We start from the raw sequence: 12,681 nt of genomic DNA, 5'->3' as shown, positions 1-12,681 counted from the left end.
GTCAGAACAAGCGCCAAGCATAGATGAACGATAAGCATACAGCAACCACGAAACCTCCCAGAACTATGTACGCAAGACCCGGTGCGGAAACCTACAAATTAGCATGACACCGGCTGAATCTAGGTGGACGAAGGGTAGACCGACTTCGAACAGCTCAGAGAAATCGATAAAGCTCGGGATGCTGAGCCCTGGTAATGCCAGGGCATCTACAGACCATTCGATGAGGGCGCCCATGGAAACAGGAGGGCAGGAGGGTGCACACCACCGGTTTATAGAATCGCCCATCGTCCTTCTAAGCCCCACGGATCAAGAGAAGTCCCGTATCTCATTCCAAAACAAGACTTCGTAGACTTCAAGCACAGCCTTTTTTGATTACGAGTCACCGTCTAACGTCCGCGAGGTGATATGTAGGACATCGCATGATTAGGTCCATTCGGACGTAGTCACAATGGAGAGTCTCGATATTGAATGGTGGATGCTACGGATAGCGAGTCTACCAAACGAGTAGTCAACAAGGAGCGCCGAGTCAGATGATAGCCAAATGGTCTCTCTCTAGCCAAGTACTTCGGAGTCTTGATCCTCGGACAGTCCGCCTCTCACGCACTTTTGATGGGGTATCATCCATCAGGAGACACACCCATGATAGGCATTTGACAATCAGGCCAGTGGGAATTCAAGGGTGCCTTGAGGGAAATAGTAGAAAATTGAAGTCAAAGTCTACTCACTCATTCTCGCATCGTCGACACAAACAAGTGAAATACCAATCTCTAGCCAGCTCCTCCCGGCGCTTCCCAACGGGATCGCTCACATCTATATAGCTAATGCACAGCTCCTCTCCAGCTTCGATATCCCGGGCGGCATAAAAGTGCATCGAGCGTCCTTCCCGTTGCTTGCGGACATTAGGAGAACAATCTGCAGGCAATGTAAGCAAGTCAACAGAGATCAAGGCTAGGCACTTACCATGGTTGAAATACGACGCTTTGATGTACATCGCGAATCCCAGCATCTCGCTATCCCCCGACGTGGACATATCGTACAGCCCAAAGGCGTTCCCCTGGTCGCGCCCGAGGATAGCACGTACAGTATCCACTGTCACATATGCGTAGAAATCCGGCACTGCTTGCGCCGCTTTGCGGAGGAACGCATATACCCGGATTTGAGAGTCAAGATCCTGTGGGCGCCCACGGATGTACTCGAGCTCGTTATCCTGTAGCTGTATGAAATCTTCCCATTCACCCCCGCCCGTGTATCGCACCATGAGAACAGACGCAAGAAATCGTACGGTATCAAGCTCTAGCTGTGTCAGAGGCTCAACGTCGAATGTGGATGCCGCCCAAGCGGCGTCTAGATCTTTCTTGCTGGTAATCACCTTCCTGGAGCGAGGTTCCTTTGCTTCACCCTTGAGCGATCTCACCAGTCTATCGACCGCAGCGTGCATTTTCCCCAGTAAACCATCTCCATCCTGCCAGGCATCACGACATCCTATGGAGCAAAACCATACTCCGGCACCGTCACGTCGGATGTTCCACGCGTTCCGATTGCTGTCGAATGCATATGAGAAGCAGTGGCCACAGACTTCTTTGCGAAATACGCGGTATATCACGGAGGCGTAGGGCGATGAACAAGTGTAGATAAGGGCGTTTTTCGGTATAGATGTCGTTGCGAATAGGCCACGTCCTCCGTATGCCGTCTCTTCGATATGCAGCAGATCAGAATACATGCATCCGAGTGGCCGTAGCAGGTGGAGAAGCGTCAACTGGGGTGGTGGTCAAGAACAGGCCAGCAAAAATGAAAATTCTGCGATAAATGATAATAAATAAAATAAAATAAGATGTAAAGACTAATAACGGCCCGGGTACCGGCGCTTATTCTTGAACCGTCATGCCAGCTTTTAGTTTTTCAAGATGCTTATGTATAGGACTTTCCAGACATCAGGATGCCAAGCTAAATGGGTCAAGCCTTCCAGCGACCAAGGTTGGGTTGCGCTTTAAGCTCTTGACCTGAACCCGTGTTAGTTGTAGGTCCACTGGATAAGCCTACTTGCGACTGGCAGGTAACGGACTAAACTTCACAAACGTCGTAAAGAAGAACACAGAACTCGGTGAGTTGGAATTCTCACAATATTAGTGTTCCTGTTATTAATAGGAATTCTCGAACAGCCTATTAAAAAAATTCAAGATTCTACTGCACACCACGATGCAATATCTGTTATCGACTTTTCCCAGTCAACTACATATGCCAAACCTGAGGCCTGTGCGTTCAGACGAGCTGTTTCGCAATTTAAGTACCCAGGTTCATCTTTCAACTTTCGTCTCTGAACACCGCGGGAACGTATAGCGATATGACTTATAGAAGGTACTCTCAAAATTGCGTTCCCGGTCAGCTGAGCCTGCTATCTTTAAACAGTTCATTTCTATATAAAAAGGTTGTCGCTGCCGTACGACTACACATGTGTTCGTGGTTTGTTCCCATCGCATACGTAGCACATACGCCATGGAGGGAGGCAGCAGATTCCAGAATATCCGGGTCTACTGTCAGTCTCCAAACCATCTTTTCTGTCTTATTTACTCATCTCATGTTTCAGGGCTCGCGTTCGTCGTATATTGGGGCATTGTGCTATTCGGATATAATATGTACGTGGATATTCTCGAGTACTGCCTTTCGAGCCAGGTGCTCATGCTCTGTTTGACTTTTAGTAGCGTTGGCGGCGGCATTGTCAATCACCCGTACTTCCAACACCATTTCGGAATGTACAATGCCGATGGGACGAAAAATACCCATAAAGTCAACAACATCTCATCCAATGTGGTGTCCTCTTTCCAAGCCGGAGCCTTCTTTGGTGCCTTGGGTAGTGTTCCGATATCTCGTAAGCCCTTATCTTGCGCTTCTTCCATCTGAAAAGTTCATTTTTGTATCAGCCAAGCTCGGGAGAAGATACACTTTGCTTATGTATTCTGTCCTCTTCTGTGTCGGTGTAGTATGCCTGTTCCTTGTTACATCTTTGTCCCATCTTTCAATGTGGGACGAGTGCTTAGATTCTGACGACTGCCGCAGAATCCACATCAAATGGCCTTGCCCTTATCTACTCCGGGCGGGTCATATCCGGTGTTGGAATAGGTGGTATTTCGGCTGTAGCTCTAGCTTATGTCTCCGAGTGTTCGCCCAAAGAAGTTCGAGGACGAATCACCGGGCTCTTCCAGATCATGTTGGCCACTGGAGGCGTGTTATCCTACTTCATAAATTGTGCGTGTGTTCAAGTTGTCACCCATCACCTCCACTAACAATGATACACTCGAAGATGGTATTGGCGTTCATATTTCTAGTGGCGCGAATGTATGGAGGATCCCATTCGGCGTCCAACTCGTACCGGCTGGTATCATGACCTTTGGATTGCTGACAATCAAGGTGTGCCTGTTCCGATACTTATTGTACTCAAATAGGTAGAGCTAAACGTAGAGCTAATCCCAGGAATCGCCTCGTTGGCTCGCGTCAGTTAACCGAAAAGATGACGCCCTTAGGAACCTCGCATATTTGCGACGACTCCCACCCACCTCCGAGCAAGTCCTGCACGAGATGGCCGAAATCGAAGCCGTTACTGAGGAAGAACACTTGGCTCGTGAGGGTCTGCAGTGGAAGGAAGCATTTTTCGGAAAGGGAAACTTGATTCGCTTCGTGATAGCGTTCGTTATATTCCTCCTACAGGCATGGTCGGGTCAAAATTGTACGGTCCCCATTTGTCCTCATTTTCTCTAGCTGACTCACAATTCCGACGATTTCAGCTGTGAACTATTACGCACCCCAGATATTTGGATCCATCGGTTATACCGGTACAAAAAACTCTCTTCTAGCATCCGGGGTCTTTGGCATTGTCAAATTGGTATCCTCATCGTTGTTCGTCTTCTTCGGAATTGAATGGCTTGGACGAAAATTATGCCTGATCATTTCTGCGTTTGGAATGGGCACCTTGTTCTATATCGTTGGTGCACTTCTGAAGACGCGCCCGCCACTCGTGACCAGTTCCACGAATGCTTCAGCATTATCCCCCGATGCAGTCAGCCAAGCTACGGCGGCTATGATATACATATATGTATGCTTCTACTGTTTGGGATGGGGACCACTCCCATGGGTTTACGTATCAGATATCTTCCCGACAAGAACAAGACATTACGGCTTAGCATTAGGTACTGCATCCCAGTGGTTGTGGAGTAGGTCGTTCGCATTACCTATCTGTTTACGTTTGGCTGATCAGGCGATAGGTTTCGTCGTGTCCAAAACTACCCCAGACATGGTCAGCAATCTGGGTTGGAAGTTTTTCATAACGTTTGCTACTGTAAACATCGGTGCAATGGGCCTGTTTTTGAGGCACGTGTTATCGACTGCATGCGTATCTCAATTTCATTGCTGACCGTAGTCATAAAGTCTAATCCCGGAGACGAAAGGCCGCAGTCTTGAAGACATGGACGTTATTTTCGGCGCCATCAGCAAGGAAGAGCGGGATAAGAATATCATCAAACAAGAACACGGTCAGCCAGTCGCTCTTCTACATACCTCTCAGAATTTCCTAACAGGAAATGTAGGACTTGAAGTGAACCTGAGTGTACCCGAGAAAGTCTGATTTTCAATGCTTCCAACGGGCCTCAGGCCTTAAGATCAACAATCCATGAGTGTTGAATACACTCTGCCATGTGAATGACCCTGTCTATATGCAGCGCTTGTTTTCTATTCATAATCGAAAATGGCTGTGGTGCCTGATGACTGAGTAGACCATCCGGACCTGGTAAACTTTTGGTTCGAGGTCACAAGCTCACTTGGCGACGACGGTGTACCAGTCAGTATACGCTCGGACTTTTCCAGTGTACAATACCTCGCCGATTTCACAGGTGTCTCCATCTACGCTTCGTCATTCTTTGTACTGCATCGCGGCTTATAGATTGATGGTGCGAAGGAACCTAGTATTTTTTATACTAGCGAACCTCTCCCCGTGTGTCAAAACGGCGCCATTCGTGTCGTCAGCAATGTATATACAAGATACTCTTTGGGGAAAGATGGCCAGATTAGTGCCAATAATACAAAGGCCTGGTTCAAAGGAAAGAAAAAATTCTCTGAAAATAGTAGCGGTTCAGAGTCGGTTTTCATGCTGCGTCTCGACCTTCCGATCCGAGTCTCCTGAACGAGACATCGCCTTTCCTATACGATCTCACACCCAAATTCTCTTATCCTCCCACCATGACCGCATTTCCTCCAGAGCTTGTAGAGCTAATCATATATGAGGCCTGGCACTCTGAAATGCCATCCTACATCCGAATAACTTTCATGACTACTTGCCCCAGCATCAACCGGACATGGAAAGCTGTCTTCGCCCCCATTGCCTCTCAGGATATATACATCATCAACCCCGCATACATATACTACTTATGCGACGTAGCCCAGCACCGAAAATCTATCATCTACCATGACTTAATACCCAGACTTACCCGCACCCTCACCTGCTTCATCGACCTCGACGAATGTGCAATGGAGACAGCAGTTATAAGAGTGTATCGCTATCTACTCTTCCTTCCTAACGACATTGGCTTTAAAACCCTCTTTCCTCTCGTTACACATTTCTCTTTCGTGCTCTGGTGGACCATCACTTTTGCACAGATTCCGCAGCTCTATCATATTCCCGTCTGTGTCTGCTACCACCGATACCTGTCTATGGAACCTGAATATGATGAATATCATAGGGGGAAGACACGGCTTGGAAGCATATGTCTTTTTGATTGACATACGGTACCCATGTCCAGCCTTTTTATTAAGGGCGCATGTTCCTGGGGACTTCTTGTTATTCCTAGATACAAACGATAATTATCTAGCGTCACGGAACAACATCCGATGTTTCCTTAAAATCGCGGGGGTATATCAGGAACGCGGGAATATCAGGGAAATCAATCGACGTTTGTGGATGGCTTCCAAAGGGCCTCGCAGTACGTGGCTAGTACTTCTTTTTCTGTTTGGTCTAATGTTCGTATATCTAGGGTTAGGGTGTTTTACCTCGCTCTTCAATCACTTGGAATATAAGCAGGTGCAGCGGTCTTTGCGTCGTTTGAACTGACCCCCGCCGGGTGTAACAGGATGTTGCATGTGAATGAAACATCATGCATCATCGCTGAGAAGTTGTCCTTGCATACACTCCGGACTCGGAAAATTGGAGTGCTCATTGTGAAGTCAAAGGTAAGGCACAGTTGATCCTCGGGAATGGAGGATGTGTTCCCGTTCACTGAATCGTTTCCTTTCGGGCGGACAGTAGTGGTCGTTGTTCGCATGTGACAACCTGATGCAGACTGACACCCGCTTCAATCGTTAGGCGTTAGGTCTGTACGATTGTTTCCTTGATAGAGTTGTGAGCTGTCTCGATGTGCAGGGGAAGGGAGAAGGGGCATCGTCTTGTTGGTTTTGAATCGTCTGGAGGGCCAGAAATTGGCTTGCAACGTTCTACAAAACACTTCGAGGTTGGCTAGCTATTTAGAACAAATCCACACAGGCAAGAATTTACCGACTCACCCTTGCGTAATCATCTAGCATCCATTATTTCAGCCTGGCATCCGTTGAAACACTGACTAGGACTGACGGAAAGGGTTGGTAAAAAGCAAATATATGCTGGTGTAGAGACACCCACCCCATTCATCAGCTCTTGTTCTGGAAAAGCGCCTTCGTGGTTCCCAGCTTCAGTTTTGCCTCATCTACGCCCTTCGTTAGCTTCTCTACTCGTTCGATTGTTTTTTCGAATTGTGCTTGGGTATTATGAAGAAGAATTTGCAGGGGTCCTGTCAGCTAGCGCAATAGGTTTGGGGAGAGGGATGTCTGAACTTGGCGGTGGCGGTGGTGGTGTTGGTGTCGGTGTTCAAGTTGGTACCGGCACAAGGTCCCGATCAAGGTATCACGGCACATCGTGTCGACAACTTATCAAGTCTAGACCTCAAGCTCAAGCCTTATGAGCCCATGAACATTGAACACGCTCTGCTGTGTGAATGACTCCAGCATATGCAGTGCTTGTTTCTAATTTATCATCAAAGTATCTGCGGTTTTCGATGATTAAGTATGCCATCCGAATCTAGTAAATTTTTGGTTCAAGGTCACAAGCTCGCGTCAAGCAAATTGGCGACCAGCATACGCCCTGAGTTTTCCGAGGTATAATATGATCTCAGAGACAGAGCTGCGGTATACCTGGTGCATAATCGTGGTCTACAGTTCGATGACGCAGAGGAACCCAGCATATTTGATACTAGCTGATCTCTACCTGTACATGTGTTTCGAAATACTATTAGAACGATCAGCAGCGTTTGTACAAGACCCTCTTTGCCGTTTAGCGTCAGTAACACGAATACCCGGTTCAATAGAAAGAAGATTTCGACCGAAAATAAACGTGACTTGCCCTGAAGTTGTCTGCACAGTAATCCCATTCGTCCAAAACTCCAATACTCTGTATATTTGGAAGTCTGACAACGTATGAGGCACGACAATGACGCATACCTCAACGACTACTCAATCTACGAACTGCACCAACAACCCTATCCAAAAGTCTCTGTCTCCTCGTCCGCCGTTCCACTGATCCGAACCACATTGAACTATCAAAAAACCTCCATCCCTCCTCCGGCCGTAATATCCCCCTCGCTCGACACCTTGGTAACTTTTCCATGAACCTTGCGATGTTATTCCCCATCTCAACATGGGCGTTGGATCCATCATTGGGCTTCACATACCATCCTGGCTCTTGTCCAACAACATCTTCAAGGCTAAAGTACGTCGGGACGGTTGTTTTGATCTCTTTGACGGCACGGAAGTGGGGATGCTGAAGGACGTCATCGAGCTCCTCCCAATCTAGATCATGCACGGACAGATAATGTATGTCCAGCGTCTCCAGCATGGGAGTAGAAATGTCGGACTCTGTGAGGCGCTTGAGGAAAGGGAGGAGGTACTGTTTGTCTTCAATCCATAATTCGATCCGTCGAAGATTGGGGATCCGGGAGAGTTCGACAAGTTTGAATCAGGCATCTGCGAAAGCTGATTAGCAGGAACGCCAACGTAAGTGTGTGGCGAAACCTACCAAGATCAACACCGTCGTTAAGCATCGCTGCGGCCTGGATAGTAAACCTGAAATCTTCGAAACGCTCGCCAGCAGACAACAGCAGCTGACCAAACTCTTTCGCCAATATCGGCTCGAAGTCACCGAAGTTCACATAATGACACTTGAATACTCGAAGGGATGGACAAGGAATCAAGGAACGTATTACATGGGGGTTAGACACATCGTTGATCGAGATAGTATGCAAATTGGCTGGTAGTGTGTGTTCGGTGTGCGAGTGTTCTTCTTCCAAATCCTTAACCCGGAACCGTATAGTCTGCAAGGACAAGACCTCCAGGGCTGGGAACGAAGCGATCAGAGCAGGAAATTCTTCGTCCTCCTGAAAAACAACCATCCACAACGCGAGCTCGATCACGTTCTGGAACCTATGCCCAATACTCAGTCTCTCCGCGTCACCTAGGATCCACCAGCCAACCCATGTTACGGACAACTTCCGCACATGCTCGAAAACATTTGCAGGGCACCGGGCCAAGACGCCTTGGAATATCTGACGGTCAAGCAGCTCTCCGTCAAGGTTTTCGAGGTTTCCGTTCATAGTAACGGCATTCTGTGCGACATCAAGCTCATGTATATGAGCTGAAGCGAGCGTAGCGTGTGGGCTCTCCAATAACTGAAAGAATAGATCTGTGTCGCGAAAGAGCCGCACTTTGTGGAAGAGGTGAAAACGGCTTTCAGGGACCCGAGCGCGGCAGACTAGGGAGCATGCTAAGAGGGATGGTTTGGAGTCATGGAGATGGTCAATGACAAGGTTGCACAGTTCGGTGGGAAGCATCGTTCGTATGGAGATCCGGCTGATGTGCTTCATTAAAAGGGGAGAGGAGAGTTTGCACAGCCTAGCGATTACCAATGATATTGCGTTGTCAAGGGTCCGCCTAACCTGCTCCATCAGGTACGGGTGACTGGGTTTAAGGTGGTTTAATAATACCCTATGAGGCCTGATCCCAGTTCGGACAAAATTTGGCCAAATTGACCCTCAAGGCCTGGTTAAAAGTCCGGACAAATGGGGCCAGCTGGCAGTCAGGCCTGATCGAAATCCGGACAAATACTGCACTTTTTAGGCCATCCAACCCCTTGAAGACCCCCCGCCGAGGGGCCGACAGACCCCGACGCCGGATTTTTGGTGACAGACCTGAGGCCAATTCGGACAAAAATGACCAAAATCGTAATTTTTTGGTCCGGACAAAATGCTAGAATTTTCGAAAGATTGGGATCAGGCCTCAAAGGGCATTATCCGGGGTCCTGGTATTCGGGATTTCGTAGCCTTGATTGCACGTAGGATGAGTTCAGGACAACAATATTGAAGTTAAAACACCATCAACATGTTTCAAAGAGTGTTTCCAAGGAGCAAGGGAGGTCCTTGGGTCCTGTGTTTTCCTCTTTTCATTCCGCCAGTTGTAATACTCGGAAGCATTCTGATGCTAGTTGTTGGCTTTGAAAGATCGAACAGCCACGGCGCCGAACACTGGCAGTGAGCAGGCGTATGCAGTGTACTGACAACAGGGAAGAGTCATTGAGTTCGCGACAGTATGGCTGTTGGGGGTATCTCAGGACAAGCGAGGCATATAGTAACACAACGTTGCTCGTGCGCCGCCATATTCCACATTAGTCCTCAAAACGCAAAGCCCACAGACCGCATAAGATCTCCAGCTACCACCACAAGTTCCGTCTTGTGACGTTGAACATCTTTAAGCCAGATTTCGATGTGAGAGTTCCTGGGGAGAACTTGAAGGGCGAATACGCAGAACAATGATGCGAAGATGTGCGACAAAGCTATAAATACGGCACGGACAGATATCGGGGTGAAAGATACGGGAACATGCTCTGAAAGCGCGATGTGCTGAGTGACTAGGCGTATCAAGGCGTTGCAAGTGTCTTGGATCTTTTCCAGGGATTAAAATTGTGGAGTCTGGGGAGCGTCATCGCCATCAGTGGTAGACATCATTTGGGAACTCGAAAGACCGCACGGTGACTGAAACCATGCATAAAGTTATGGAAAACATTAGAGAAGGATCATACACACTCGCTAAGCCAAGGTGAGCAAAGTACTCGCGGACAGCATCGACTAATGCTGACGAATCGCAATTGTCTATACAATTGGCCCGCAAAGCATCCCTGTATTCTTCAGAGTAACATCTACCCGTCCCGACGAGCTGGACACTAGAGCAACAGGTGAGGACATTCCCAGACTGCATGTATTGGAGACGGTACCGTAGTACAAACTGTTTGTGGAGACACCATTTACTGTTCAACCCATTCAGCCTACGGTACGAGATTGACAGCGCACAGCAAAGACTTTTCACAGGATGGAACATCTAGCATGGGGCATCGAAAAGGCTTGGAATGGTGTCTTGAGGTCGCGCTCACCTAGCTATCGAGGGTAAGGACTCGGGATAATCGAGTAGAGTCAGGCAGTAGGGATGCGTTGCATTCTGTATGGATACTGGCATACATAAAAAGTTGATTGACTGAGCTCCTCGTGGTGTAAAGCCAGGTCGATTTGTCGGAGTCTGAATCTTGATCCGAATTTGACCAGAACACCGTCACGTGACTATCAACGACTCTTTGCTGCGAAGTAGCCTGGCGAGACTGTTTTATAGATACTTGCGGTACTCGCATATGTATACAAGCTGAAAATGACCCATTTAAGGCAGGCAGGGAAAGAGATATGAAGGCAGAGAACATAAACGGGGGCTTAGGAATTCAACCTGCACCAGTGAGGGCACTATAGAATTATCAATAGTGCATAAACCAGAAAAAAACAATCATCTCGCCCAATACAAAAAGATTCACCCACTCGATTCTTGTCAAACGAGTCCCAATCTGTGACTTCGTCTTCCACGTTCTCTCAATCCTTCACGAAATGGCCGCAGAACTCGACAGTAAAGAAATATCGGGGGCTCTTTGTTGTGAATCTGCAGCTCTCTAGTACAATCAGCTCACATTGTGACAGCGACGACACCCGATGAATAGCGTACGGATGCAAGTGACAGCACTGCTCCTTTATGAAAGAATGTACCATTCTGAAAGCATTCCGAAGGTTGTGCAAGGACTTCGTAGGGTCCCTAATTTGGGCGTTATCACAAAAGGATACAATATCGTCGGGATCAACAATTTCCGCACCTTTCGAACTGACAAAATCCAGACAGAGCAAGACAATATCGGGGGAGTAGAGATCTAGATCCTTGAGAAAGAAAAGGCTCCATAAGAATGATAGAGACCGCAGCGCTTCCAAGCCTAGGGCTACGAGCTCGTCAACTGAAAGGATCCACACCTCCACGGGGAAACGATGCGACGAAAAACCAAGCGGGGAGTTCGTTATACGACATGAACCGATAGTTTACTGAACACCGGTTCATTAATCCATCTTCATGCCCTGGCTTTCTTCGGTGACCAACAGAACTTCGGGTCCAAGATTGGTGATATTCAATGTCCGCAACGTAGGAAACACGACGACACCGAGGAGCGGTGGAATCCAACAGGGTTCTATGAAGCCAAGCCTTTGGTATGGGTGTGCGGTAATTCTAGGCGGTCGATATTTTTATCACTGACAATATCTCCCGGTGGTAGCACATCTATCAGCTCCAGCATTGCCAGCTAACACTAAGTATTCTGACAAGCTTAGGAAGCGTTGGCCGGATAAGGATAGGAATCCATGCGATGGTCAGCTTCGTGAGATAGAAATGCAGACACGCTTCCACGCTCGTGGGATAATATACCAAGGCCATCTCTCTCAGTAAGGGGTAATGGACGTTCGCGTATTTCCTCGTTTCCCCTGTACATGCTGTGAAGCGTCATTGGCCATGACATTTCCATGTGGTAGACTGACTGCCATGATTCCAGTTGTGGCAGTGAGACGCCTTTCGGCTGGCTTTGTGAGAGCTATTGTGATACCCACGTATCTGTGAACGAGTTACAAGAATACTCGTATCCGTGGCGCGAGCACGTATAGAGTGTCGGATAATAATCTGCAGTGACGATTCACGAGTTTAACGTTCGAACACATACCAATAGTAACACAGAGCAGACACGAGAACCTGAACGATCGAGGGCTCTGTGCATCTCCGGAAACACGTCTTTGATGTGCAGGAGATCTGTTGATCTAGGTGAATCAGTGTCGACGATAATATTCGTCCATAAAGAAGAACGGTGCTTGACAACGGCGTTGCAGCGTTTGCAGACTAGGAGAGTGGTGAGTATCCAAAGAGGAGGCTCCCTGTTCAGACGCGTCGGATCGTCAAAAATGGTCATGCTGAAATTTTTGAGCAACACTCCTCCTAGAGCAATGTCAGTTTGGTAGATGCCTGCATCTGTTCGTGTGACTGCGTGTCGCCTAGGGTGAGAAATGGTAAGAACAAGTTCAGGTTCTCCAGCGTATACCCTTACCTAAGTCGCCAATACTAGAACACCGGACATGGTTGTGCTGGGTAGCAAGAATTACATGGTCAGGGACCAGGAGAGGAGTGGTGAACTACAGGAAAGACGCACTCAATTCAATTGCCGGCGTTTGTAAATCTTCAAACAAGAAAGCCAGATGCACGCTTTGTTTGAGGGCGCTT

At 48.0% G+C, this 12,681-nt stretch overlaps 4 protein-coding genes across 4 annotated transcripts; 2 read left to right on the top strand and 2 right to left on the bottom strand.

The window, feature by feature from the left end:
- Positions 1-679: 679 nt before the first annotated feature.
- On the bottom strand, positions 680-1,802 carry EV420DRAFT_1315094 (uncharacterized protein). The gene is made up of 2 exons (XM_060468649.1): positions 961-1,802; positions 680-912 (listed from the first exon to the last, which is right to left on the bottom strand). The coding sequence occupies exons 1-2, from the start codon at positions 1,718-1,720 to the stop codon at positions 722-724; spliced, it is 951 nt and encodes a 316-aa protein (XP_060324608.1). The 5' UTR covers positions 1,721-1,802; the 3' UTR covers positions 680-721.
- A 691-nt stretch (positions 1,803-2,493) lies between these two features.
- On the top strand, positions 2,494-4,615 carry EV420DRAFT_1622924 (general substrate transporter; the record flags this gene model as incomplete). The annotated part of the gene is made up of 11 exons (XM_060475875.1): positions 2,494-2,533; positions 2,585-2,633; positions 2,697-2,866; positions 2,919-2,972; positions 3,055-3,243; positions 3,299-3,405; positions 3,469-3,721; positions 3,780-4,205; positions 4,257-4,353; positions 4,420-4,523; positions 4,578-4,615. 11 exons carry the CDS (start codon positions 2,494-2,496, stop codon positions 4,613-4,615), a joined length of 1,527 nt encoding a protein of 508 aa, XP_060324607.1.
- A 611-nt stretch (positions 4,616-5,226) lies between these two features.
- Positions 5,227-5,766, top strand: EV420DRAFT_1649396 (uncharacterized protein; the record flags this gene model as incomplete). Its single annotated transcript, XM_060478305.1, has 1 exon — positions 5,227-5,766. One exon carries the CDS (start codon positions 5,227-5,229, stop codon positions 5,764-5,766), a length of 540 nt encoding a protein of 179 aa, XP_060324606.1.
- Positions 5,767-7,508: 1,742 nt separating this feature from the next.
- EV420DRAFT_1726542 (uncharacterized protein) lies at positions 7,509-8,897 on the bottom strand (the record flags this gene model as incomplete). Its single annotated transcript, XM_060479832.1, has 2 exons — positions 7,509-7,965; positions 8,087-8,897. The coding sequence occupies 2 exons, from the start codon at positions 8,895-8,897 to the stop codon at positions 7,514-7,516; spliced, it is 1,263 nt and encodes a 420-aa protein (XP_060324605.1). The 3' UTR covers positions 7,509-7,513.
- Positions 8,898-12,681: the final 3,784 nt, after the last annotated feature.

This window comes from Desarmillaria tabescens, assembly GCF_030435595.1.
Source record: "Desarmillaria tabescens strain CCBAS 213 chromosome Unknown EV420scaffold_60, whole genome shotgun sequence".
Taxonomy (NCBI): Eukaryota; Fungi; Basidiomycota; class Agaricomycetes; order Agaricales; family Physalacriaceae; genus Desarmillaria; species Desarmillaria tabescens.
Note: the sequence above shows the minus strand (reverse complement) of the source record. Positions and strands in the feature narration are given on the sequence as shown.

What these genes read in the sequence shown, in the direction of transcription:
- EV420DRAFT_1315094 (XM_060468649.1), bottom strand. Translation starts at nt 1,720, where the DNA reads ATGTATTCTGATCTGCTGCATATCGAAGAGACGGCATACGGAGGACGT. An exon ending in AGCGTCGTATTTCAACCATG is followed by an intron (nt 913 to 960) that starts GTAAGTGCCTAG and finishes CATTGCCTGCAG; the next exon opens with ATTGTTCTCCTAATGTCCGC.